The sequence below is a fragment of the Arvicanthis niloticus genome, chromosome 2, assembly GCF_011762505.2.
Source record: "Arvicanthis niloticus isolate mArvNil1 chromosome 2, mArvNil1.pat.X, whole genome shotgun sequence".
NCBI classification, from domain to species: Eukaryota; Metazoa; Chordata; class Mammalia; order Rodentia; family Muridae; genus Arvicanthis; species Arvicanthis niloticus.
The window spans coordinates 12,826,022-12,851,310 of record NC_047659.1 but is presented as its reverse complement, the minus strand read 5'-3'; the positions used below and the strand labels follow the sequence as shown (position 1 = coordinate 12,851,310).

Sequence of the window (25,289 nt, the reverse complement as noted above, 5' to 3'; positions counted from 1 at the left end):
AAAACCAGGCTCAGTGGCACATGCTTGGAAAATAGAGACAGACACATCACTGGTCAGTCAGCCTAGACACCAATGAACTCTAGACTAATAATGAGAGAGCCTGTGTCTCAGGGAGAGAAAATGAAGGGAGAGAGGGAGACAGAGGAAGAGAAGATGAGAAGGGATCACAAAGTCAACACACATGTGCACACACACACAAACACTAATGGATACACACATGTGCACACACACAAACACTAATAGATACATACAAATACACACAGAGAGCAAGAAAGTGGGAACAGGAAGGCATCTGAACCTTACCTCCATCCAGGCTCCTGATCCAGGAAAGGGATAGGGCCTGCAGGACCACAGGTTGGGTACAAAGAAATAACCTCTCAAGCACCTGCTGCCCATGTGCTGAGCAAGGGAAGGCAAGAGAGGGGAGCACAGACTCTGATGTCAGCTCTGACCCTTACTAACTGTGTGACCCAGAACAGTATGCTCCTCTCTGTGAGTCGGACACTGCTCATCCATAAGGAGGGAAGCAATAAGTGATACTAGCTAGCACAGACTGGCCACAGGCAGCCAGCAAGTCTATGAGGCCTTCTGCATCCAAGCACTGGAGGGAAGCAGCTTTAGCAGGCCTTTCCTTCTGGTCAGTGCAGTCATCTTGGAAAGTGAAATGTGTGTTGTCCAGAGTTGTAAGGAGGAAATGAACACTCCTGCAGTCTGCCCCACGGACCTGCCACAACCAGCCTTAGGATCCTCTACTGTAAGTCCGTATAGTCAGCCATGCTGAGCTTGGAACCCAGGGCAGAGGACCTGAGCCATCATCTGCCTCACTGGGATGCCCTCTTATTCCCTCCCAAAGTAGTGGAGAAGCTAACAAGGGGCCCAAGGAACCTCTAGACAGTTCAGTATGGCAGGGTCTAAATATTTAGTAGCCCCAGACTGGTGAATGTAGGGCCCTAACCCTTCCTGTCAGCTCACACACTAACCTCCCACCCTGAGCCTCTCCTGATACAAGCCTGCTGTGGCCCCAAGCCTTGGTCCTTCAATGACCCCAAAGGTCACAGTGGAGATCCAGCTGTCTGAAGAACCCAGGCCAAGCCAGCTCAGCCAGCCTCAGCTGCCATTAGTCAACCGGATGCTCCCTGACCAGTGTTACTGTCACCACAGCTCATCCTGCAGCCTTCATAACTCAATGGCTCCCTGTGGCCAGGTGTACAAACTAGGACCTCAGCTCTCACTGAGAAAAGCCACCCAGATGTCCACTCGCTGCCCTCTGCTGCCCCCCACTGGTGGGAAAGCACTCTACAGACTGGCCAGCTCTGTCCACATTACTGTCCCCTTAGAACACTAGCGCTGGGTCCCTAAGCCTCTCACTCTCTCACCTCTCTCCAACTCCTGGTCCCAGCTGCACCTCAGAGCTCTGTCACGGATGCTGCTGCTTTGGGGCAGTGTGAAGGGGAGAGATAGGCCCTAGGATTCTGGGGAAAGTATGGAAAGGGTGTACCCTAAAATACACCAGCAGTGTTAGACACTGGCTGAATGGCTGGCTACCTGCAGGCTTTGAAGCCCTCACAGCTGCGCTGTCTGGAGATGAAGAAAGAGGTCTGGAGACTGGTGACTTGCCCACAGAAGGGAGCAGTGGCAGAGAATCAAATGGGCTCCCTCCCAGGTGCTGTCGGGAGAAGGCAGCACTGTCTCCCTGGAGCACAGGCTGAGGGAAAATTCCTCATCCACTCCACCTGCCATCACTGAACCCAGCATGCCATCCCGAACGAGAAAACCTGTAAGGAGCCTGTGACCCAGCCCAAAAAGCAGTCTTCGCACCTTAGTGGTCACAAGGGAGGGCCTGGCAGAGAACAAGGGACACTCTGGAAGGTTCTAGAGCTGCAAAGAAGGAGTACAGAGCTGTGTTTGTTCCCTTCCTTTTCCATGTTCCTGTCCAAGCTGCCCAGGCTGGGTTAGTGCTTCCTGTAACTAAGCAAGCAGACCCCCAACAAGGACATCTAAGCTCAGGGGATCAAGGGTTAGGTGAGCACAGCAGTTGGCTTGATCCTTTAACCCATCCTGAATCCCTGATCTGTCCTAATCTCTGTCTACTAATGGCACCCTGACTCCCTGCCTGAGCACAAATCCCAATAGTTTCATGCCTCATGGTACTGGGCTCCCTGTTCATTCAGAGAGGAGACATTACAGTCCCATAGCCCTGCCCCATCCTGAAGGACACCTGCATCTGGTGCTCTGACCAAATTCCCTCTCTAGAAAAGGGCCTTTTCCTGCAGAAGGCACACATGGCCAGAATGGCAGATTCTCCAATTAACTCACTCACCTTCTACACATCTGTTCACACATGGGGAGACTACAGGAGTAGGGAGAAGACAGAGCAGCTGAAAACCTCAAGTGGGTGCCCCAGAGACCACCACCCTTAGCCACCATCCCCTGTAGCCCAACATCCTACAGGAGAAAGTACAAAAGCTTCCGTGCTCCCACTAAAGCTCCTCACGTTTCTTGCTCAGCTTTCCCTTCATGCTCCAACACTCCAGTCAGGACCACTGGTTTGTTCCTGTTTGGTTCCATCTTCCTCTAACTATTGTCTTTTGTTGAGAAACTCTTGCGTGTCCCTTAAAACCCAGTTGTAAAGGTCCCCACTGTAAAAATTCTCCCATCTTCTTCAGCCAGAGAGCCCTTTATTCTGGGCTCCCATAACACCCCAGATATACTGTCACTGAATCAGAAACACACAGTTTATGTACAGCCCAGCACTAGTAAACGTGAACCATGAAGACCTGCTTTTAGAAGCATCCGCATTCAACACAGTGCCAAGTTTATCTGCAGCTTCTGCAGCCCCCTGAGCCTTCCCCTCTCTGACACTTCTCCATCTCACAAAAAAAAAAAAAAAAAAAAAAAAAAAAGCGAAGCCCTGAGACCTAATTTCAGCCGAACCTTCAAACATCTCCACTCTCAACTTCCCAAGGAGGGATCAACTGGCTGCCAAGTTTCCCAGAGCCTCCGCTACCTCCCATCCTGACCCTGCTAGACTCCTCAAGGTCAATGCCTAGGTGGGCAAAGGAAAGAAGAAGGACTGAGCCCACACCTAGAGATGGCAACGGTCAACGAGCCTTCCAGGGAACCACAGCTGTCAGCATTTCCTTGTCTCCAGTCAACCTGATTCCTGGGAACGCACTAGGAGACTATGGCCCAGGAGGGCTTGGGTTGACCTCACATACCTGGAGATCCAGGGCGCTATCTCCAACATGCTCTTTCATCTCTGTCTTCCCCCTTCCCAGTACAGAGAAGACAGACCTGGGTGGGAACCTCAGATACCTCCAAGAGAGGAACAGGAGGCCACTGTGGTCAGCTACTCTCAGCCCATTCCCCATGGGCTCTTTATCCCAGGTCCCCCACAGCTCTGGGACACACAATTTCCTGGGAAGCCACAACCCCATGCTCACTGCAACCGAGAGTGGTAGCTACACAGGAGAACAGGGAGGACCTGCAACTTGCTCAAGTCTCAAAACTGGCACCAGGCCTTGAAGCCACATTAGAATAGTAAGCACAGAGCCATCATCTTCATTTCGCACAAAGAAAAAGACCAAGGCTCTCTCTAGTCCCACACTCTAAAAGGCTGTCATCTGTGTCCCACTGAGCCACCTATGCCCTGTGAAACAGCTGTGGGAACAGCTCCTCACAGAACGAGAAGAACCCTGGGAGGGAACACACAACCCAAACAGGAGATCCACTCTCAGCTGGGTGGGACCTCTGTCAGATCAGTCCTCTGCCAGTCCTTGAGACCTTCGACTCTGACACACAATCTCCCACAGGGCACCTTCTCTGAGAGATGGTGACATCCTGTCACCCAGGTTTGCAATGGCAGCAACAGTGGCAGGTTCATTACAGCCTGTGGTATCTCACCTGCCTCCCCCAGGCAAAAGCATGTTCCCTAGGCTCCCTCAGGGTCTACGGGGAGCAGCAGCAAGCTGTGAACTGAGGATGCTAATTCAGGAGAAAATAAGTGTTCAGGATTGGGGGTGAGGAGGCTCTCCTCCCGATACCCCAAATGCCATATCTTCTGTGACCTAGTACTGATCCTGAGTCAGAAAGAGAAACCCAACCGAGACTGTGGATCTAATGGATGGATATGATTGGTCAGAGTACATCCCACCAGTACCTGTCACAGGGCCGGGTTGTTGCTTCACACTTTAGTGATAGAGGTTCTGAGAGGCTGGGTGGCTAACCAGGTCACATCACAGCTCAGAAGTGCTAGGATTTGAACCCAGATCTTGTACCCATGTACTTCAGTTCATCCAGCTCCAGGCCAAGAGAGTCTCCACTCACACTCTTGTCTTTAATGGCTACACAGAAACAAAGGACCAAAGTGCCTAAGGGCAAGACACTGACACAGCCACCAGCCCTATCAATACCTGACTGATTCAGGGGCTATGTGACAGAGACACCAACTCTAAACCCTGTGTTCCTCGTGTCTGAAATGTTAATACTTAGTGACACTTCATAGAGTGGCCAAAGGGTAGGTGGAGAAATGGCTCCTGAATGCGCTCTGCACCCTGCAGACCACCTGAGTCCAGCAGCCTGAGTGCATTCCTGGGTGCTGCAGGCTCCCAGGCTGGCACTGACTTCCATCCTCAGGTGGCTTCTGCCCGGGGAAACAGTGAAGATAACAGGAAAACCGCCAATCCCAGCTGGCGATTACCGAGCCCCAGATTACAGAAGCATGAAGGTATGATGGCATGCGTGAGGAAGCCACAGTGGCAGGCCACATGACTACTCCCAGTCCTAGGAAGCCACACTCAAGCCTGGGGCCAGACACACCTGGGTCCCATTGAGCTTGAGGGAATGACTTACCCCAGAAGCCTGTTTGCCTCTCTGTAATCAGACAGTCAACATCAGGGTTGCCTGAAGAAGGATTATAAAAGTTGATGGTTCGGGACAGTGGTCATAGTGCCTGGTATACAATATGCATGATGCCAGTCACACAGTGGACACTCCATCAGTGCCAAGACCATAGTAATACCAATCATTGTTCCAAGGCCCCCAGGGGTTCTCCCTGCCCACTGTGGCCCTCATATTCAGAGGGGGAAATATCTACTTTCTGCCCCAATGGACAGTAATGAGCTCACCTTTGTGGAACAGCCCAGAAAACAGCTGGGTACATCTAGGAGTATGACCCTAGGCCCTTCCCGCCAGAGGCTAATCCTCAGCTCTGACTCTGAACCACCTCTTACAAAAGTGTATTAAAATGTACATACCCAGGTCCTGCAATCCTGAAGGGACCACAGGACCTAGTTTTATACCATACACAGAAGCAGGAGGGTGAGTGGCCCTGGGGAAGGCCCTATCCTCTCAGTCTGATAGCCAAGGCTGCTCCTGGCCCAGCCTCACCTCCTACCCAGTTATTCTAACACCTATCACCAGACTCAGCAGCAATGGTGGAGTGTAAATCCACGCCTTTGCTATAACCACCACCACTATTGCCTACCTAGCCAATTTCCACTGACCCTTCTGAGCCTAGAACACGTCTCCTACCCTCTAGGGATAGTCAAAGTCATCTCCCCTGGATCCTAAGTCACATAATGACAGCCAGGCCTGTGTTCTTTTCCTCTCTCCACCTAGTTCACTCTGCCTGTCTGCCTACCTGCCACAAGACTGGCTGGCACCTCATCTTTTGCCTTCCAGCTCAAACTTCACCTCAAAGCCCAAGTGTCATGGGACACACCTGTAATGCTTGCACTCAGATAGTAGAAGCAAAAGAATCAGGAGTCCAGGGCCATTATCAACTATATATACTATTTGAGGTCAGCCTGGGCTACATGTGAGTCTATCAAAATTTAAAAAAAAAAAAAAAAAAAAAAAAGAAAAAATCCCTGTGAGACCACACCACCCCCTAGCTCTTAGCACCAACTCAAAACTGTAGGTTCTTCAGAACTCTGCACACCGCACACTGGCTTGGGCAGTTGTACCCTTCACCCATCGCTAGAATGGTGCCTGGCACACAGCAAGCACAGAAGAAACCTTGCTGAAGGAATGGATGGATGGATGGTCCAAGGGTCGCCCTCCGTCTCTGATCCAGACCGGAGATCCCTGGGGAACACAGTGTGTATGCTTCACCCAGTTCCAGGTACCTGCCATAGCACTGAACAGAAGCACACACCATCATGTCCTCAGTCTAAGGAGTGCAAGCGTGTGCTTGAGTGTAAATGCATGGAGCTGGGCATCGCAGGTTACGCCTTTATTCCTAGCTCGAGGCAGAGGCGGGCAGATCTCTATGAGTTGGAGGACAGCCTGGTTTACATAGTGAGTTCCAGGCCAGCCAGGGACTCCCGTCTCAAGGAGCAAAGGAAAGGAAGAACGGAGGTGTGTGGGAGTGGTCACTGAGGTCCACTCCTGCAAAGCCACTTAGGGTTTTTTGTGTGCAGATATGCATGCAAACCCACATGTCCATGCATGAGCATACAGATGCATGTACACAGAGCAGGCACTTGTGCAGAGGCCACAGGACAATTCCATTTGCCATTCTTCAAGGCACCACCCACCTTTTTTGAGGTAGTCACTGACACAGATCTCACAAAGTAGGCTAGGCTGTCCAGCCAGCAAGCCCCAGGGCCTACCTGTCTCTCTTTCCCATCTCTGTGATTACATATTCCTGCCACAGTACCTGGAACTTCATTTTAAACACAGAATCTAGGGATTGAACTTACGTTATTATGTTTTCAAGGGAAGTACTTTATTGGCTGAGCCATATCCCCAACCCTCACTTGGGTTTCAAGAAAGAGAAAGGTATGCACGCCGGCTGTCTAAACTGAACAGCTATGCTACGGTACACACGTTCTGTCTGAGTCCATTTTAAGGCATCATCAACTGGAGAAGACAGAATTCTTCTCCTTCCCATTAAGACAGAATCAAATTATGACATGCTCTGGACTGTTCTATAAAAGATATCAAAATAAGAGTGAAGGGCACAGTGTATACACATGCTGGGTGGTTCCAATCCAGCATCCTCTTCAGCTCTGGTGGCCCCTAGGCTCTGTCCTCCACCTGCCCCCTCCCTCAAAGAATGGGGCCCCATGTGGCTCCCAGGGAGCAGGGAGCTGCCAAGGGATCGGATACCTAGAGCAAGGGAGGCTGGATGCTCTCCCGGTCCATGAGGCTCCAGGAAGGGGGGTGCGGGGTCGCAGAGCAGCCCCGCAGGGCGAGGTGGTGATGGTGGTGGCAGTGGCGGTGGTGACGCAGAGATAGTTACCGTGACCCGGAACGGGGTTGCAGCCGAGGGCTCCATGCTGGGGCTTTTCTCTGACAGGCTGCCGGGAAGGCTGCGCCGGGAGCCCGGCCTTTCTTGGGGTGACTCTGTCAAAGAAGAAAAGGGAAGGTAAGCAGATTCAAAAGCTTTGAGAGGCTCTAGCTTCTCCCACACCCACTTCCTAGGACAGCACTACAGATACAGTAGCCACTGTGGAAAAAGTGCAGTGGTATGTACCCCAAAACGACCTGGGCAGCTGATTCTGTATATACCAGAAGACCAGATTTAAATGTCGGCATGAAACGTTGACAGCAGCACTATTCACGACAGGCACAGGGCAAACACAGTGCATTTGTCCATCCGGGTGATCGATGGACACCGTAAAACATCATTTTCATGATGTGGATGAACCTGGGAAACATCATGCCGAGTGACAGAAGCCAGAAACCAAAGGGCGAAGACTCTTCTAGTCCGACAATGAGAAATACCCACAATAGTCAAATCCATAGCCAGACAGTGGGTCAAAGGTAAGCTGCCCAGAACTGCGGGCAAGGGGTGGGGGTTACAGCTGCACAGTGTAGGGTTTCTATTGAGGAAGATGGAAGGGGTTTGCGAACAGAGAGCTCTACAACTGCATGTTTGTTCACTTAAAATGGTTAAAATGAAGCTGGGGAGAAGGTTCGGCTAGCAAAGTGCTTGATGCACAGCATGAGAACCTGAGTTCTGATCCCCGGTGCCCACACAAATTCCAGGTGTGCTTGCAATCCAGGTGCTGGGGAGACAGAGACAGAAGGATCCCGGAAGCTTGCTGGCCAGGCAGTCTAGCTGTAAGCCAGCTCCAGGTTTAGTGAGAGCCCTGGCTTCCAAAAAAGTGATCAAGGAGGACACCAGTACCTGTGCACACGCACATGCGTGCAAGCGCGCGCACACACACACACATACATACACACGAGAGGGAGGGAGGGATAGACATACAGAAACAGAGAGACAGAGACAGAGAGAGAAATGGCAAATTGTATGCATTTATTATAACTCTATTTTGAGACAGGATTTCACATAGCTCTGGCTGACCCTGAATTTGCCATGTAGCTGAAGATGACCTTTAACTCCTGATACTTCTCCCTCTATCTCCCAAGTGCTGGATTTTTATGACAATTTTTTAAAAGATTTATTTATCATTGTTATATGTCATAGATGCTTTGCCTGCATTGTACGTATGTGCACCACACGCACACCCACTGTACAGATGTGCACCACACGCACGCCCACTGTATGGATGTGCACCACATGCATGCCCAGCACCCATCAAGTCCAGGAGAAGCATAGGATCCCCTGGAACTGGAATTAAAGACAGTTGTAAGCCACCACGTGGGTGCTGGGAACAGAACTAAGGACCCCTGCAAGAGCGGCAAGTACACTCAAGCACTGAGCCATCTCTCCAGCCCTCACAATTGTATTTTAAAGGCTTCTGAGTCTGCACTTAAGCTTAGAGTTTTGTGTACAGATCAGTGAGCCTCTTCCTAGAATGCCATACTTGATGAAACACTAGACAGCCTGCCTCCATGGTCCCTTCAACCAAGATAATCTGTGACCTCTGTCTTCTAATTTGGGCCTTCCTTTCCAGAAGCTTTAGAAGTGGGAGGCCTGCTGGATGAGACAGTAACAGGGCTGAGACGGTAGTGGCTGCACAATGCTGAGGAGAACAGGAGTGTGAGTCTACAGTGCTATTGGCTGCTTCCCCTCTCCCACGACCCCCCTCCACCTCCTCCCCATAGACAGGGTCTCTCTGTGTAGCCCTGGCTGTCCTGAAACTCACTCTGTAATTCAGGCTGGCCTCAACTCAGACTCACCTGTCTCTACCTCCCAAGTGCTACTACACGTGACTTCTAAGTCACGAAACACTCAGATTTGTAATATATCAGGTGACAGTCTGAGGGTACAGCAGGGAACACACTTGAGTTGGGCCTGCACATGCCTATTTAAGACCCTAGTCAGCTCCATCCAACTGCTTCCTGCCTGCTCCCTCAGACTATAGTTGCTGTCTCTTTGTCTACTCTGCTATGGGCCCCCATAGAGGACTTTCCCCCTAGGTTCTTCCACCATCCTGACTAACCAGACAGCCAAGAAGGACCTCCGCCTGTCATCTTAATGTTTAATGGAAATGAATGAGTCTGAGAATGTCATTGCTGTGTGTGTGTGTGTGTGTGTGTGTGTGTGTGTGTGTGTGTGTGTTTGTCTGTCTGTGTACGTGGGGGCACAACTCCCAATGCCTGCACTGTACCTCCACATCCCCTGCACCCCACAAGGAGCCTGGTGTGTGTGGCGTTTAGCCAAAATCTGTTGATCCATAAGGAAGAAAAGGACAGTGTGAAGGTCACCCTGGCATATGGGACGCACAGGGTCATGGGATAAGAGAGCACCCTGGCAAATGTGTACACACACTCATGTTCACATAGATCCTCACACACTCACACCACAGGGGATACACATAGACAGGACATAGGTGCTCAGACACAGGCCCCTCAAAGGCAGGACAGTCTAGAACATTCTACCCACACTACCTCCTTCTTCCTCTCCTGATTGAGAAGGTGTTCCCAGCAGCGTGAAAGAACAGAGCTCAGCCCCTCACTCAGCTACAGACAGCAGTCTAATTCTGAGCCTTGGCCAAGGAGCAAGCAGGCCACGCACTGGGCCAGCTCTGCCAGACTAGCTCCTCCAGTCGGGTGGCAGGCAGCCATCTCCATGTTTCCTTGCTGTGTTTCTCTGCTTAAAACTCACCCCGCCCCCACGCTCTGCTAGTCAGTCAAGAGACACCCACTCTTTCTGGAGGTTTCCCTAGGAAATCTCTTCCCACGCTCACCGTCTGCCTTCAAGTTTCTTCCCCCAATCCAGCCCCGGCTCCTGTTCGGTCTCTGAAGTACACACCTTTAGGACAGGGATCCTAAAGTGCTTCCTGATGGCATGTGTCATCCTCACCAGGCACATGTCCTATGAGCTCTGGGACAGTTTACTCCACAGTCACCTCTGAGTCCTGTGGGAGGCACTATGTCCGGCCAAGCAGGCAATGGAGGCCCCACCTCACCAGAATAGAGCCTGAACCTCAGGTCCCATCCCTAGGAAGCAGGTGTGTCTGAACCAAGTCCATGGTACCAGAAGTACTGAGCCATTGGGCCTCACGACCGGCCAAAGGACTGGGCATATGGACGGCCCTCAGAGCTCAGTTCAGGGTGCAAACTAGCTAAGGCAGGCTCCTGTGAGCAGCCACCTTTCCAAGGGCAGAGGAAGAGTCATAATAGGAGCTGACAAGCCTGGAGTGGTCAGACTCCACTAGCTAGCTAGTGGTCAGACTCTTCTACCCCACTCGGCTCCCTCAAGACAACATACACCTTGCCCTGTTTCCTAAGGTGCCTCTTCATGGTACCCCTGAGTGTTGCCTCTGCCATCCTTGCTGTGAGGCAGAGATGCCTCCCTCACCCCTTCACCCGTGCTATCCCCTTATGATGGCCTCCATGGCCTTCTGTGGGATATAGTCACATTCTGAGAGGTCATTGTTCCTCTGTTGGTGAGTCCTGCAGACCTACTAAATCTCTCCCTATTTCGCATAGTGGGAAGGAGAACGAATACCTCTGTTCCCAGTCCTGCTGAGCCAGGCATCCAGCAGTTCTGGGTCACCTCCTCCCTACCCCCCACTTTGACCATCATCCTTCCTCCACCAACTCGGCTAACCCATATAGAGCACCCACTTCTGCCATGGGCCAAGAGCTGGCAAAGTCAGCCTCCTCCAAAGGTCTTATGATCCCTATGATCAATAAAAGGGGCTGAGGTCCCCAGAGTATCAGGGACCCCTAGAGTATCAGGCCCCAGAATGACTGACCTCTAAAGATGCATGTGTTCACATGTGGGAAACACACAGAAGGGCACATGCACATACACACAGACATACACACACATTTACATACAGGCACACACATAAGCACACAGACACATACATAAACACATACAAAGGTGCACATGAATACACACATAGAGGCGTGCACACACACACACATACACAGGCACACATACACACAGGTGTGCTTACACACAAGCACATAGGTACTTACACACCTATGTACACAGAGGTGTGCTTACACACAGGCACATACACACACAGAGGTGCACACACACACATAGAGGTGTGCACACACATACACAGACACACATACACACAGAGGTGCTCTTACACACAGGCACATACAGAGGTGTCCTTACACACAAGCGTGCGCATGCACACACACACACACACACAGCACCTGTCCTCCTGGTAGAACAAGAATGGTGGGGGTTGGGGCTGCACCCTCACCCAGCTCTGAGACTGATGACTTCTAGGATCTCCCAGAACCTTGCTTCTTGCCTGATCTAGAAGCTTCTGAGAGGCTGCTTGGTCCAACCTCCCATTTTACCCCAAGTGACTTCCCCGGGAGCCTGCAGGGAGCCAGACACCAGCCAGCATTGAGCTAGGCACACGGGTAGCCTGGGTCAGCACCTCTCAGCCTTTGCTGGTGTGTGCTGCCCCTCAGTGATCTCCTCAGGCTCTGTTCTCCCTTACACCCACATAAAATTGCAACACCAAAGGTAAATCCTCTTAAGTACTGTACATGTACTGAGCTTTATAGTGAAAAAAAGCAAGACTTTCCCATCTCCTTGGGACCCAGCTTTGGTCAGCTTGTGTATAATACTGCCAACAATACTGCCCCTACTGAGAGCATGTGTTGACAGACTGGACAGCCATGGCGTGTACCCTTTCCAGATGAGGAAACCAAGGTTGCAAGGTACAGAGGTAACTAGGTCCCCCAAACAGTGCCCCCCAAAAGAACTCTCACTTAGGACCTCAGAGAAGGAAGATGAAACAGAGTAGAGGGAGGGGTCTCCATTTAAACTCTGTCTGTGCTGTGTGACTCTGACCCAATGCCTTTCCATCTCTGGGCTCATGATTAAGCATCAGTTCGGTGAGTTAAGAGTAAAAGCAGACAGCACTCTCCCAGTGCCCTCCTCCAAAATAACCTTTATTTTGTTAAAGAAAAAACAGTCAGGGAGCTGACAACCCTGCTGCATCCCCAGACCTAACAGTGCCTCTACATCTGGGGATCTCAGCTCAGAGCTTTAAACTAAGCTTAGGGACCTCTGTCTCTGGCCTCCAAGTTGGCAACACAGCTTTTTCCCAGGTTAGGGAAAGCAGGATCCCAGAGAAGCCAAAATCACTAAGATCACCCAGCACTAAGAAAGTATCTGTAAGAACCATTTGTGGGAAGGAAGAGCCAATCACCTTGGAGTGTCACTCAGAGGACAGCCCAGAAGTTCTCCTTCATCTCAGACTCCATATGACCTCCACACAACCCCCCAAGTCTACAGAACTGAGTCTTGGAATCAACCGATTCCACTGACAGAAAAAAGTCCCTATTTAAGCACAGAGACCAGGGTACCATCTACTCTTGGAAGCTACGGTCAGAGTCAGGCATCTTAACCTTCATATGTTCACAAAAAAATAAATAAAATAAAATCGGTTTCATTCAAATGCTACTGGCTTGGTTGCCATGGATACCACCTAATCATGAAGGATGACTGTTACTTGTTCCCATGGAAACAGTGGCTGGAGGAACATCCTGTAATTTCAGCTGTCGGGTTGCACCGTCCAGATCTTAATGGCTGGAGGCAGGTAGAAGTGGCAAAGACTACCATGGATGTCGGGAGACTCGGGGTCGGCAGAGGTGTGGAAAGATTGGGTGAGGTGTGGAAAGATTGGGTGCTGAGGAAGTGGATGGGGGTCCTCACAGTGATTAGGAAAATGTAAATCAGAACTGCCAGATACCAATTCACACTTTTCAGATAGGCTTTAGCCCAGTCCAAAACTGAAAAGAAACTAATTAAAAAGAAATTAATAAGGAACCGGTCCTGAAATTAAAATGAGCAGTGACTCCCACTGCTGGCAGGGATAGAGTGCTACTCATTCATCTCTGCTGGTGGCACGAAAAGGCTCTGGGGAACAATCAGACAATGGAGAGTACACACACACACACACACACACACACACACACACCAGTGGACAGGCAGATGGATAGAGTCATGGACTGATGAGAAAAAATGGTTCAGTCCATATAAGCTGCAGAAAGACATTTGCAGTAGCCCGGCAGGTAGCACAGAAGAGGGACAGCATAAATGTGCCACAGTAGGGCATGGAAAAGTGCATCTTGGACTAGTCATCCAGTGGCAATACTCACAGCACAGAAGAGGACACGACTCAGGAGGACTCGACATGGAGCACAAAGGCATGTCATAAAATCTAAAATTTATATAGATTTAACACAAATAGAAGAGGACCAAGATGTTGAATGAAAAAAAAAAAAAGAACAGTTGCTAAAGAAGATAGGATATGACACTCGTAACATTTTTCGTAGGAGTGTTCATAGAAGCTTTATAATAGTCCGAAGTAGACACAGACAAGCAGCCTCCAGTGGAGAGTGCTTGAGCAAATACATAAAAAAATAAATAATGACCCCCAAAGAAACCTGCACCCCAATCCTGGAGCCTGTGAACATGCCACTCTGACAGAGAAGGACTCTGCAGATACGTGCTTAAGAAGAAAGAATGGGAAGCAGGCCACCTCTGGGGACAACCCCTCCTCAGGAGCCTTTAAATGTGGGTAAGGACAGTCAAGATTGGAACTAGAGCCATGACAGGAGGTGAGAGACAGATGTTCCAGATGAAGAGAGACCTCCATCCTCCACAGCTGGCACGGTCTAGAGAGCAGAGTGGACTGAGCTGACAGTCAGCAAGGGACAGGGGCATCAGTCCAACAACCAACCCCGGAGAACTACATTCTACCAACAGGGAATGGGCGGTGGCTCGGATTTCTTTTTGTTTCTTGTTTCTGTTTTTGAGACAGGCCCTTGTTGTTCAGTCTAGGCTGGCCTTAAACTTCCACTCCTCATGCTGGGACACAGGTTACAGCAAGCTTCTCTCTAGGGTCTTCAGAATGGAAGGCAACCCACTACACTGTGACTGAGTCTGGCCAGGCCAGTGCTGGAATTCCATCCAAACTGTAAGACAGCACCTGTGTGTGTCGTCTGACAGATCTCAGTATGTGCAGCAGCAATAGAAATAGACTATTGGGGCTGGAGGGGTAGTGTGGTTCAGTGGCAGACACTTCCCAGCAGGTGTGAGGCCCTAGATTTCACCTAGGAGCAGGGAGGAAGGGAGTGGGGGACAAACTAAAACTGCAGAAGGAACTGTATGGACTACTAGTCAGCTATGAAAAAGGAGTGCATGACAGCACCAAGTTCCACAGCACTGACACCATTCAAAGTGATAAAACAGGGGCTGAGGCTGTAGCTCAGGAGGTAGAGCATTTGCCTAGCATGCATGATGCCCTGGCAACCCATGAACTGGGCACGGTGCTGCACACATGTAATCCCAGCACGTGGGAAGTAGAGGCAGGAGGGTCAGCAAGTTACTGTCCTGCACTTAAGCAAGCTCTCAGGGTGGCAATTCTTGTCAGGGTGACCCCAGGATAACAAAGTGACACCAAACAAGGTTGTTTCCTAAACTGTCTTAGCAGTCCACAGAGACAAGGCCGCTGTCATCCACAAAACATCAAGCTTCCTCCTCTCAGAAGAAAAAAAAAGAGGGGGGGGGCATTACTTCTTCATCAATGACATACGGAGTTAGCAGCTTCTGAAACACATCTCTCCCAAGAGGCAAGAAACAGGGCACCTGGGGTGGGGATGAGACAGGATCTCAAGTTCAGGACTAGCCTGAGCTACACAAGGGATCTTGTTTCAATTAACCACAAAAAAAGAGGCCTTGTGAGACTTAGCCCTGCCTTCCTCCACTTGGTGACAACAGTCAATCAACCACTAGCCCCACCTCCCTAGACCTCTCCAGGGCAGCCCAGACAGTAAAGAAGGTTCTTCCCAACCCTGGTGTCCAGGGTGTGCCTCATCACCTTGAGTAAGAACTGTAGCTCTGTTTCTAGAATGTTCCTGATGGGCATTTGCAAGCAGCCAAAGGGAAGCAGTTGGCCCCAGGTCTAGCTATACTGTTTGAACAACTGCCTGAAAACCTGTAATCATTTCAGAAGAGAAGCTGAGGCTTGTGGTGGACCCTGCAGACTAAAATGCATTTACTGTCCACGTGACTAAAGCAAAGACATTCTCCTTCCTGGGCATATGTTCACACGGCAACAGAGGGAAACAGCAGACAGCTTCTCTTTGGAGAATTCGAGGGCCTAAGAGTAGAGGCAGGTGACACACAGTGAGAGAGCATGACAGCTTCTAAACACTAATAGTAAAACACATACAGGTGACATGATCACTCAGTGCAAACCATTCCCTCTGCCTATGTCTAAAGAGAAACAAAATGAAGAGGAAAAATAAAATTAAAAACCAAACCGCACATCAAGACTAACAGCAGCTTAGATGAGCAGACAGCAGGGAAGACCACGGCAAAGCTCCAATCATCATGACTGTCAAGAGGACGCTAGCTACACTTGGGCCGTCCCAAAACGTTCCAGACAGCGTTCTAGCAATGGGGGCCTGTGTGTGTGTGTGCGTGGTGTGTACATGTATGGTGTGTATATGTATGTTGTGTAGGAAGGCATGTGTGGTGCATATGTGGTATGCATGGTGTGTGTGGTGTGTACATGGTGTTGGTATGCGTGGTGTATGTGATGTGTGGTAGGTGGTGTGTGTGTGTGTGTGTGTGTGTGTGCTTTTGTATGTGTGTGTGCCTGTGTGTGTGTGTGTGTGCCTGTGTGTCAGAGAAGCATATGAAATTCATTGTCCTGGTCTCTGGTGATATTTGTGAAAGTACCACAAGCAGGTAGTCTCCTGCCTCAGGCTGCATGACTCTTCCCACTTAAGCTTTTGGCTTTCCATCTACAGCCAGGTGTTATCTGGCGGTCAACCCCTCCCCTCCCCTGTGAGGCAAATACTGGCTCCCCAAAAGCCACGTCTGGACACCTGGAGCCTGTGAAAGTGTTTCTTCAGATGGCGACAAGGACTCTTCAGAAATGGTAAGAACCTTGAGCTGAGAAGGAAGGCCACTCTGCACCCTGTGACAACAAAGACTTTAATTTTTATTTATTTAATTTGTTTATTGAGACAGGATCTTGCTAAGTAGCTTAAGCTGACCTTGAACTCAGGGTCCTGCCATCTCAGTGTCCCGAGTGCTCGGTTATAGACTAGTGTTACCATGACCAGGCACAGGAGAAATCAAGGTGACAGAAAGACAGCGTCACCAGGGAAGCAACAGTGAGGCAGAGGTGAGGTAGTGAGCCCAGAACTGTAGGCAGATGCCAGAAAATTAAACAAGGAAAGGAAACACACTGGCCCCAGGGCCTCCTTAAGGATCACAGCCTTAAGACCCTTTGACTAGCCCACTGAAAAGACCGCAGACTTCTGACCTCCAGATCTCAGATTTCACATTGGTTTCTTTAAGGCACTGCGACCCTTTGTTACAGCACCCACAGGTACCAACAAGTCCCCAGTCAAGGCTAGAGTTAGTCTTACTGCATTAAAGGTGGAAGGCCAGGATCACTGGCCCATGCAGAGCTGTGTGTTCCCCTCCCTCCTCCACCCCGCCTAAGAAGAGGGGCTTCCATCCAGCAACACAGTGGCATGAAAATAAATGTGGATTTGTTAGAAAATGACATGTGAGGACTGGCAGATGACTCGATGGAAAGAGTACTTGCTGTACAGGCATGGGGGTCTAATCCACAGCACCCACATAAAAGCTGGGCACAGCGGGCACATCTGCAGCCCTATCACTGAGGCAGTGGCAGAAACCAAGGGCTCAATAGGAGAGCCTGGGGTTCAACGACAGACCCTGTCTCAAAAGATATGGTGGAGCGGTGACCAATAAAGAAATCACAACACTAACTTTCAGGGCTCACTCACCTCCCACAGGTTTATCCCACGCCCACCTCTAGGGACACACAAAATAAAATCTGAAACTCAAAAAATAGCTGTATGCTTCACATCTATACGCAAAAAGCCTTTCATCCACACCCCTCATATTTTGGAAAAATTATTTTATTAGTGTGGATGTTTTGCTGGCATATGTCTGTATACTGCTTGTATGCCATGCTCTGAAAGGCCAGAAGAGGGCATCAGAGCCCCTAGAACTGGAGTTACAGATGGTTGTGAGCTGCCATGTGTGTGCTGGGAATTGAACCCACGTCCTCTGGAAGACCAGCCTGTGCTCTTAACCATTGAGCCATGTCTTTAGCCTAATAATTAGTCTTTGTATCATCCTGACAATACAAACAAATTACCGTCAAGAAAACTTTAGGGCACGAAGCCCTAACTAAGACACACCGAAAGGCGAAGGGTGGCAGCAATGCTAGATTCACCTCCTTCCCACTTCATTCATTAGAAACTATTTCTTTCTTCCCTCAAAATCGCACCTCGGTACTTAATGTTCTGTAATGTTTTGCACCTTTGTTTAAAAATTGTATCATTACATGAGACTGCTATGGCTGTGTGATTCAGCGGGTTTATCTCTCTCAGCAAGCTGAGATATGCATAAAGCTAAGTGTGTTCATCCATTTTTTAGAAGGTTTTATTTTTTAATTATGTATATGCGGTTATCAGTGAGTGCATGTGAGTTTGGGTGCCCATGGAGGCCAGAAGTGTCTGATCCCTGGAGCTGGAGTTACTGGCAACTGTAGGTGCCAGGAATCAAACTCAGGTCCCCTGCAAGAGCAGCAAATACTCTTAATAGCTAAGGCATCTCTCCAGCCCCTCTATACTCAATTTTATATGTGTTGTTCATACTTTCTTACTCTTTCTGTATTTAGTAACCTGGAATTCTATTTTAATCATCTCCAAATTTCTTGTTTGTCTTGTTTGCTTTTGAGACAGGGCCTCATGGAGCTCAGGCTAGCCCAATACTTGCCAAGGATATCCTTAAACTCCTGATCCTCCTGTTTCACTTCTCAAGAGCTAGGATTGCAGGCACCCGCCACACCTGGCTCCCAGTCCTGATTCAATGATGTCGTCCTATCACAAGGCTGCACCTCAATTCCTTGTGTTTTAGCCTAAGTAGCCACTGACTCATAGATTTTTTTTTTATCAGAACCTTTAAGAGACATGAGGTTAGACTGGAAAAATCGCCAAGCAGAGCAGCTTTTGTTCAAGAATAGATCATTCTACAATCTGTCCTTGGTACCTGGACGGAAGGGGAATTAATGGGAACAGAAAGCTCAAGCTGCCTGCCAGGATAGGCCAGGAATCTGTCCTCTATTTCAGATTCAGGAGTCCTGTGCTGACATGAAACTCACCAGCCTAAGTGGTCAGTATGGTGAACTCTTAGTTCCTCCAAGGTGATTAGCATACACATATGCACACATACACATGCACATGTGCACGCACGCACGCACGCACGCACGCACGCACGCATGCACCTTTTAAAACATTAGTTCATAGACTGGAGAGATGATGAGGACCTGAGTTCAATGCTGGACCCCATAGGGAAAAAAACAGATAAAGTGGCTTGAGTCTGTAATCACAGCTCTCTTACAGTGAGCAAGGTGGGAGATAGGGAGAGGAAAACTGTCCAAAGTTCAAGGTCCAGTTAGGCTAGAGTATGCCGCAAAGCAGAAATAAGAGACCCTGCACCAACAAGGCAGGAGAACCAACACCTGAAAATGGTCCTCATACCTCCACATATACCGTGTTACAAACATGCCTGCACTGACAACTCATATTCTCCCCCCACCTCTGTGTGTGTGTTAACACACACACAAATACATATTTTAAAAATTAACACATACAAGATTGATAACCAAAACACATGGCTGAAAGAGATTAACTTTTAGTCTAAAGAAATGAACGACCAACACGACACTGCAAAACCTAATACTGTTCAGGTGACATCTGGCTCAAAGTGACCTACAGATTCAACGGAATCCTAGTTAAAAGGAAGCTTTTCAAAGATTCTAACAAGCAGAATTTTAAATTCAGATGGCAACTCGGAGGACTCAGATAGCCTATCAAGCCTGAGGACGTGGGGGAGGGCTAGCAGCCTCTGTTGCTAATGGGTTTCAAGACATAGAGTCTGAAAATATCTAATGTAAACAAGGCTGTGGCATTAGCATAAGGATAAGATGTATAGATCAATGGATCAGGATGGAGTCCAGAAATAGATCATGTGCATATGGTCAACTGACTTCTGAGGAAAAGACCAAGGGGCAGGCAAGTTTTCCTAACAGCAGTGCTTGCACAACTGGCTGTCTGAATGTATAAAAAACAGACCTCCAGGAAACGGAGAGAGGTAGTTACTCTCGTGGTGCCAGCTCTGACTTCAACAAAAGGAAATCAGGTCTGATCATGACCATGCAGCTACGGGCAGTGAGACAGGGCATAAACCTAAGGGATTCCAGAAACTGAGGTGTGGGCAAGTGAGAGAGAGGTTGATGCCTTGCTCCCTCCAGACTCAGAGTGTCCTCCCTGCCCGACCCCACCACACTCCTAAGAGATTCACTTTCTAGCTGAAAGGGATGTTTGGTCATGTTCAAACGCACATTTTGAGCTCATGAGACTGATCGGCTTTGGGGAAAGGAAGGGTACATGGGCTTGAACTGCCCCCACAAGCTCACGCTCTGAATGCTCAGCCCCTGGTTGGCAGCATTATTTTGAAGCATGTGAATAAAGACTTTAGAAAATGGGGTTTGGCTGGGGGAAGCAGGTCAACTAGGGGTGGGTCTTTGAAGGTTATTCCCACTTCTGGTTCAAGCCTGTTTTCTCTGTTTTCTGTTCTTCTAGGATGTAAACAGCTTACACAGGTTCCTACCACCACAAGCCAGTATCTTCAGAGGGTGTGTGTGTGTGTGTGTGTGTGTGTGTGTGTGTGTGTGTGTGTGTGATGGATTGAAAGCCATCTGAGACTACGCATCAAAATAAAGCCTTCTTTCCTTTATGCTGCTTCTATTAGGTATTTTTATTATGTTGCAACAACATAAAAGTAATTAATTTAAGGTCATTAACCGTGATATTTCAGCATCTCTCAAATAGACGGAATTGGAATTCAAGCTTATTCCAAGTTCAAAATATGGTTCAGAATGAATGGTTTCTGTCCTCTGCTGTGGAGAATCTGAAGGAGGAGACACAGGGACACGTAGAGGGTGTTCAGGACACCCACCACACCCCAGGACCCTTAGCATAGAGCAAAGTATTCCCAGGGTAGGGGTAGGCCAGGAGAAGAAGCCATATGTGTAGCTAGTTCTCAGGAGCTCTGGACATACCACCTCACAATCCATCCCAGGATGGAGCTTGTCCAGGACAGGGGAGAGTCTCATTTCACTCTGTGACCTCCAGTGGGCCTCATTGGAAACTCTACAACTGTGTTAGCACCTGTAGACTACCACAGATGCATCTTCAGCAATTGGTTTTGACACCACATGCTTCCTATGCCTCATCCTGAAAAGTGCCATGCTTCCAAAGAGCTTCTCAGTCTTCCAGAAAACTCTAGGTATCCTGGCTGCTCTCCACAGATTAACTACCCAAAGATTTCTCACTCCCCGAGCTGTATCTCTGTATCTCTGTATCTCTCTGTATCTCTCAAGACTTCTGGTCATTTCAGTCTGCAGGTTACCCTCTGCTTTACACAGGTTTTTCTTGTCTCTTCTTTGCAGCCCCAGGGCCCATGCCAGGCTGCCAGGGAAAGAAAACTGCTATCTCCTCCGTGTCCCTGGAATCTGGAGAGCAAGGGAGCTCTCTGGTGTTATGTTTTGCTCCTCCCTTTGACCTCTGACCCTGTCCAATCAAGTACTGAAATCACAATGACCATCATCTCTGACTCCTAATAGCAAAGTTCAAAATGCAAGAGTCTGGAGACTGGAGAAATGGTTCAGAGCTTTAGAGCATTTACTGCTCTTGCAGAGGACCCAAGTTCGATTCCCAGCACCCTCGTGGTGGCTCACAACCTTCTGTAACTCCTGTTCCAGGGGATCTGATGCCCTCTTCTGGCCTCCTTAGGCACCAAGCATACAAACACACATGGTGGACAAACACACATGCAGGCAAAACACCCATACACATAAAATAAACGTATATATATATTTTTAAATAAAGGAACAGATGCCGTGGTGGCCCTGTTACAGGCACTGCTGTTCACAAACCAGAGATCAATATGCCCCGGCCAGCACTATCCTCAAAGCAGTGTGCAGCCTCCCCTCTGCCCCCACTCTGCCTTCATAGCAAGCAGCACCCTGGAAGACAAAAGGAGTTGAGTGACCTGCCAGCCTCCAAGCTCTTGTGACCTCTGGCTCCTCCTCCCCTACACTTCCTTGAGACCTGTGGTTGCCACACTCCCCAGTCTGCTCTGATCCTTCTCTCCCTGTGCCAGTCCAGCCCCAGTGTGGAGCCTCTCAGGGGCAGACAGCGACTCGGGTGCCTGTTCTCACTGACACTCATTTTCTGGGCCTTTTCCCTGCTCCCTGCAAGTCCAGCTGTGGTTCTCAAGTCATTTTCCCACATCACAGCCCTGAGAAGTATAGGGAGGTTTCCCATGCACTTAGCCAGTCTGAGCCTTGGTTTTCCTCATCTACAGGGTCTGTGAACCCCAGGACTGAACACAGTGATACACTCCTGCCACGGTCCACATGCTCAAGAGATAGAGGCTCATCACGTGTCCTTTTCCAAATCCCTCCTTTGGCTCCCTGTGCCACTGGGGGACACTCCTCTTGGCTCACTATTCAAAGCCCTGCCAACCTTTCTGTCCATACCATCTGCTGACCTGGTTACATGGCCCTCCCTTAGCTCAGCTCCTTCACCACTAGGGCAGGGGCTATTTCATCACCAAGGCAGCCCCTGCCTACAGTGTGCACACAGTAGGTGGCCAGCTGAGTGCTGGTTACACGTGTAGCAGTCCCTGATGGGAGGGAACACCATGGAGATGATTCCAGCCCCCCTCTCCCCCAGATGTCACACTGTACTTACACATCAGCATGACAGAGCTGTGATTAAGACAAATGAGAGCTAATGACAATACACACACTCAAGTCTGTGACATGTCCGACAGTGTCACAACTATGCTAGGCCTGCTCTGGAGCCCAAAGATGTCCAATGATTTGTGTGAGATCACATAGCACCTCAGTTACACTCCTGATTCAAGTCCAGTGTCCCCAAAACAGAGGTATAAATAAATAGAAAATCAATGATTTCTAAAACTAGTCCTGATTGCCAGTTTATTGGTTTTTTTAATCTCTAAACCTCCACTCCTCAGGCCAAGCCGGACTCTAAGAAGTCCTACTGGCCTGCCAGCTTCTCGGGGTCTCAGCCCTCCCCCTCCTCCCCTCCCCTCTGCTGCCTCCGGAGCGGGCACGGAGCCTCTCAGTCCCATCTGCCTGCCTTCACGATGCTTTTCCATTTCACAGTCATGTCAAGCTTCACCTCCAAGGGCCACAGAAAAAGAAATCACACAGCTCGGGTGCTGACAGCCCTCTCCTGTCTGTCAGGAGAGGGAAATAAAAGCTAACAAGACCTCCAAAGGCAAAATCCCCAAACCTCCATTCAGTACCCAGCAGCTGTCAAAGAGAACACAGGGCCCACAAAAAAGGAGATTCCACCCCAAATGAAAAACACAGCTGCTGCAGGTGTGAGCTGCACAGACAAACAGTCCAAGGGTGTCACAGGCACCCTTGGTACCTCTGAAATGGGTAGGGTCTGTCTAGACAGAGGAACTATGTCTTCCTGGTCCAAGCCCCTTCCCCCATTATTATTATTTAGAGGGCTGTTGAGATTCTCCCGCTTCCTTATTTATGCAATCAGAGGAAATCACAGCACAGACCTACTTCCCAACTCCAGGCCACGTGGGCCAATTTCAGATGGATAATTAAATATTGAACAAACGCTGAAATGCCTCTACTGGATGAGAATAGCTAAAAATAACCAGCCACCACTCGGAGAGCCGGTACCTGACACTTGGGCAGGCGTCACGGCCGCTCCTTCTCAGTTCCCCCACCCCTGACTGCCAAGCACAATCTTCCAGGGACAGCAAAGCGAAGCACGGTGGGGGCTGACTCCCTAAATACCTCCTGAGCAGAAAACAAAACTTCAGCTCCCAGCAAGCTCTGAATGTTCCTGACCAGGAAATACTCTCCCTTTCCTGACATTTAAGCAAATGGCCCCAGAGGAAGTCACTGGAGAAGTGGCAGGCTCTGCTTTTCTTTTGAAAACCAGTCAAAAGGCTTCAGGTCATTTCTAAAGCAAAACACGCATGTGGTCCAGGATGTGAACGAGTCTGCGACGAGACACACAGGGGTTCCACCCCCTTTTTCTTCCACCAGATCCAACAAGGAATCCGTCTGCCTCGCTTTCCTCCTATGAGCCATCCAGAAAAAAAGCAAGACAAAGCTAAGATGTAAGTTGGATGCAAAGAGATGTAGGACCCAGTTCAAAACTGCAGCTCTCATCAACACTGCCAGGTAACCTTGGTAAGCCATCTTGGCTCCGGGAACCTCAGTTTCCCTATTTGGAATACAGTTGAGAAAGATTTTAAGTAAAGTGCTTCACCGGCTCCTGCAGCCACTGAACTACGCAGGCTTCTCCTGACTGTTGGTGTGCCATGGGCCTTAGCGGGAGCGGAACTAACTAAAGGAGTGATAAACTAGGTGCCCAGGAATCAAGTTCTACCCTGACCCACTGAGGTCGAGGGCACACTGGTCTGACCAGTGCTCAGTCACACCAACCAAGGAGAGGCCAGGGCTTCCGGTGTGGTTCTAGGCGAGCTCTCCAGCTCTGTCATCATTGCCAATTTCATATTTTATTTCACCAGAGTTCAGGCTCCTTACCTGGGGGTGGAAATAACGATGCCCCTACCTTATTGAAGGGTTGGGGAGTTAGACATGGGACATAAGCAGAGGAGGCCCTCAGCATGGCACCCACATTCAGATGGTGAAAGAGGCTACCTAATTAGTAAAGGTGATGAGGACAGGCAGGAGAGCAAAGGCCAGGAGGCTGACATTCCAGCAGATTAACTGTGGCCTCTGGCTTCCCCCAAGGACCTAATGAGCTCTGTCTAGGGAGTGGGGCTCAGGCTGTCCACCTGCCTCTGAGGAACTCACCTCCCAGTGTACACTGAACCATCCCCACTGAAATATTTAGAGGACAAACTGGGCTGACGTCCTGAGACCTGAGGCATGTAACCTGCCAGTCAGACAGGTAGGGGCAGCAGTGGTGGATACAATCTATGTAAAAAGAGAAGCCAACTGGAAGGAATGGTGGCTCCATACGGATGCCAGCAGGGCTCTGGCTTGTAGGGGACTTGTCAAAAGGCACTGCAGGATGGGTGCGGGGGGCCTAGAGAGATGGCTCAGAGGTTAAGAACACTGGCTGCTCTTCCAGTGGTCCTGAGTTCAGTTCCTAGCAACCACATGACAGCTCTCAACTGTTTATAATGAGATCTGGTGCCCTCTTCTGGCCTGCAGGCATACCTGCAGGCAGAACACTATACATATTACATAAATCTTTTTTTTTTAAGGCCCTGTAAGCAATAGTTTGGACCTACCAGTTGGACATCCCTAAGTACAAGGCAGGAGCTGAATGAACTATTTGGGCCCCCAAGAACTCAGAAGTGGCCCCTGGGAACCAATGGCCTGCTCCGGTCCTTGTCTTAGGGGAGACCTTTGAAATCCAATTTGTCTTTTTTCCTCTCTTCCTCTCTGTTCCCGCTGAGGTACACAGACCCTGTGGTGGGCTTTGGCCCCAGCTTCTCTATCTTAGGGTCTGGTGGGCTCACTCCCTTTATGGGGTGTGGATGAAAAGTGTTCCGTGTGCTTGGCTTCAGTTTGCAGAGTGCCTGGTCTGTTCCAGCAGAGAACTCGGAGTTCACCTGAACACGTAAGATACATAGCAGCGCTGAGGTATCATCTTCATTTTACACAGGAATAAACTATAGGCCAGAGACGGAGAGCCTTGCCCAAGGCCCCAAAGCTCGGATGGCGGAGCCGGGCCCTGGTCTCTGCCTTGCTATCCCATAGCTAGGCAGAGCTGGAGGTCAGGCCTCGGCT

General features: G+C 49.6%; 1 protein-coding gene across 8 annotated transcripts in view; it reads right to left on the bottom strand.

The window, feature by feature from the left end:
* The window catches only part of Dab2ip (DAB2 interacting protein), a 173,477-nt gene that overhangs the window by 79,894 nt on the left and 68,294 nt on the right, over window positions 1-25,289 (bottom strand). For all 8 annotated transcript variants that reach the window (XM_076928597.1, XM_034494957.3, XM_076928595.1 and 5 more), the window contains exon 2: window positions 7,247-7,350. In XM_076928597.1, coding sequence (XP_076784712.1) covers window positions 7,247-7,350 — 104 coding nt within the window. The remainder of the gene's footprint in view (window positions 1-7,246; window positions 7,351-25,289) is intronic.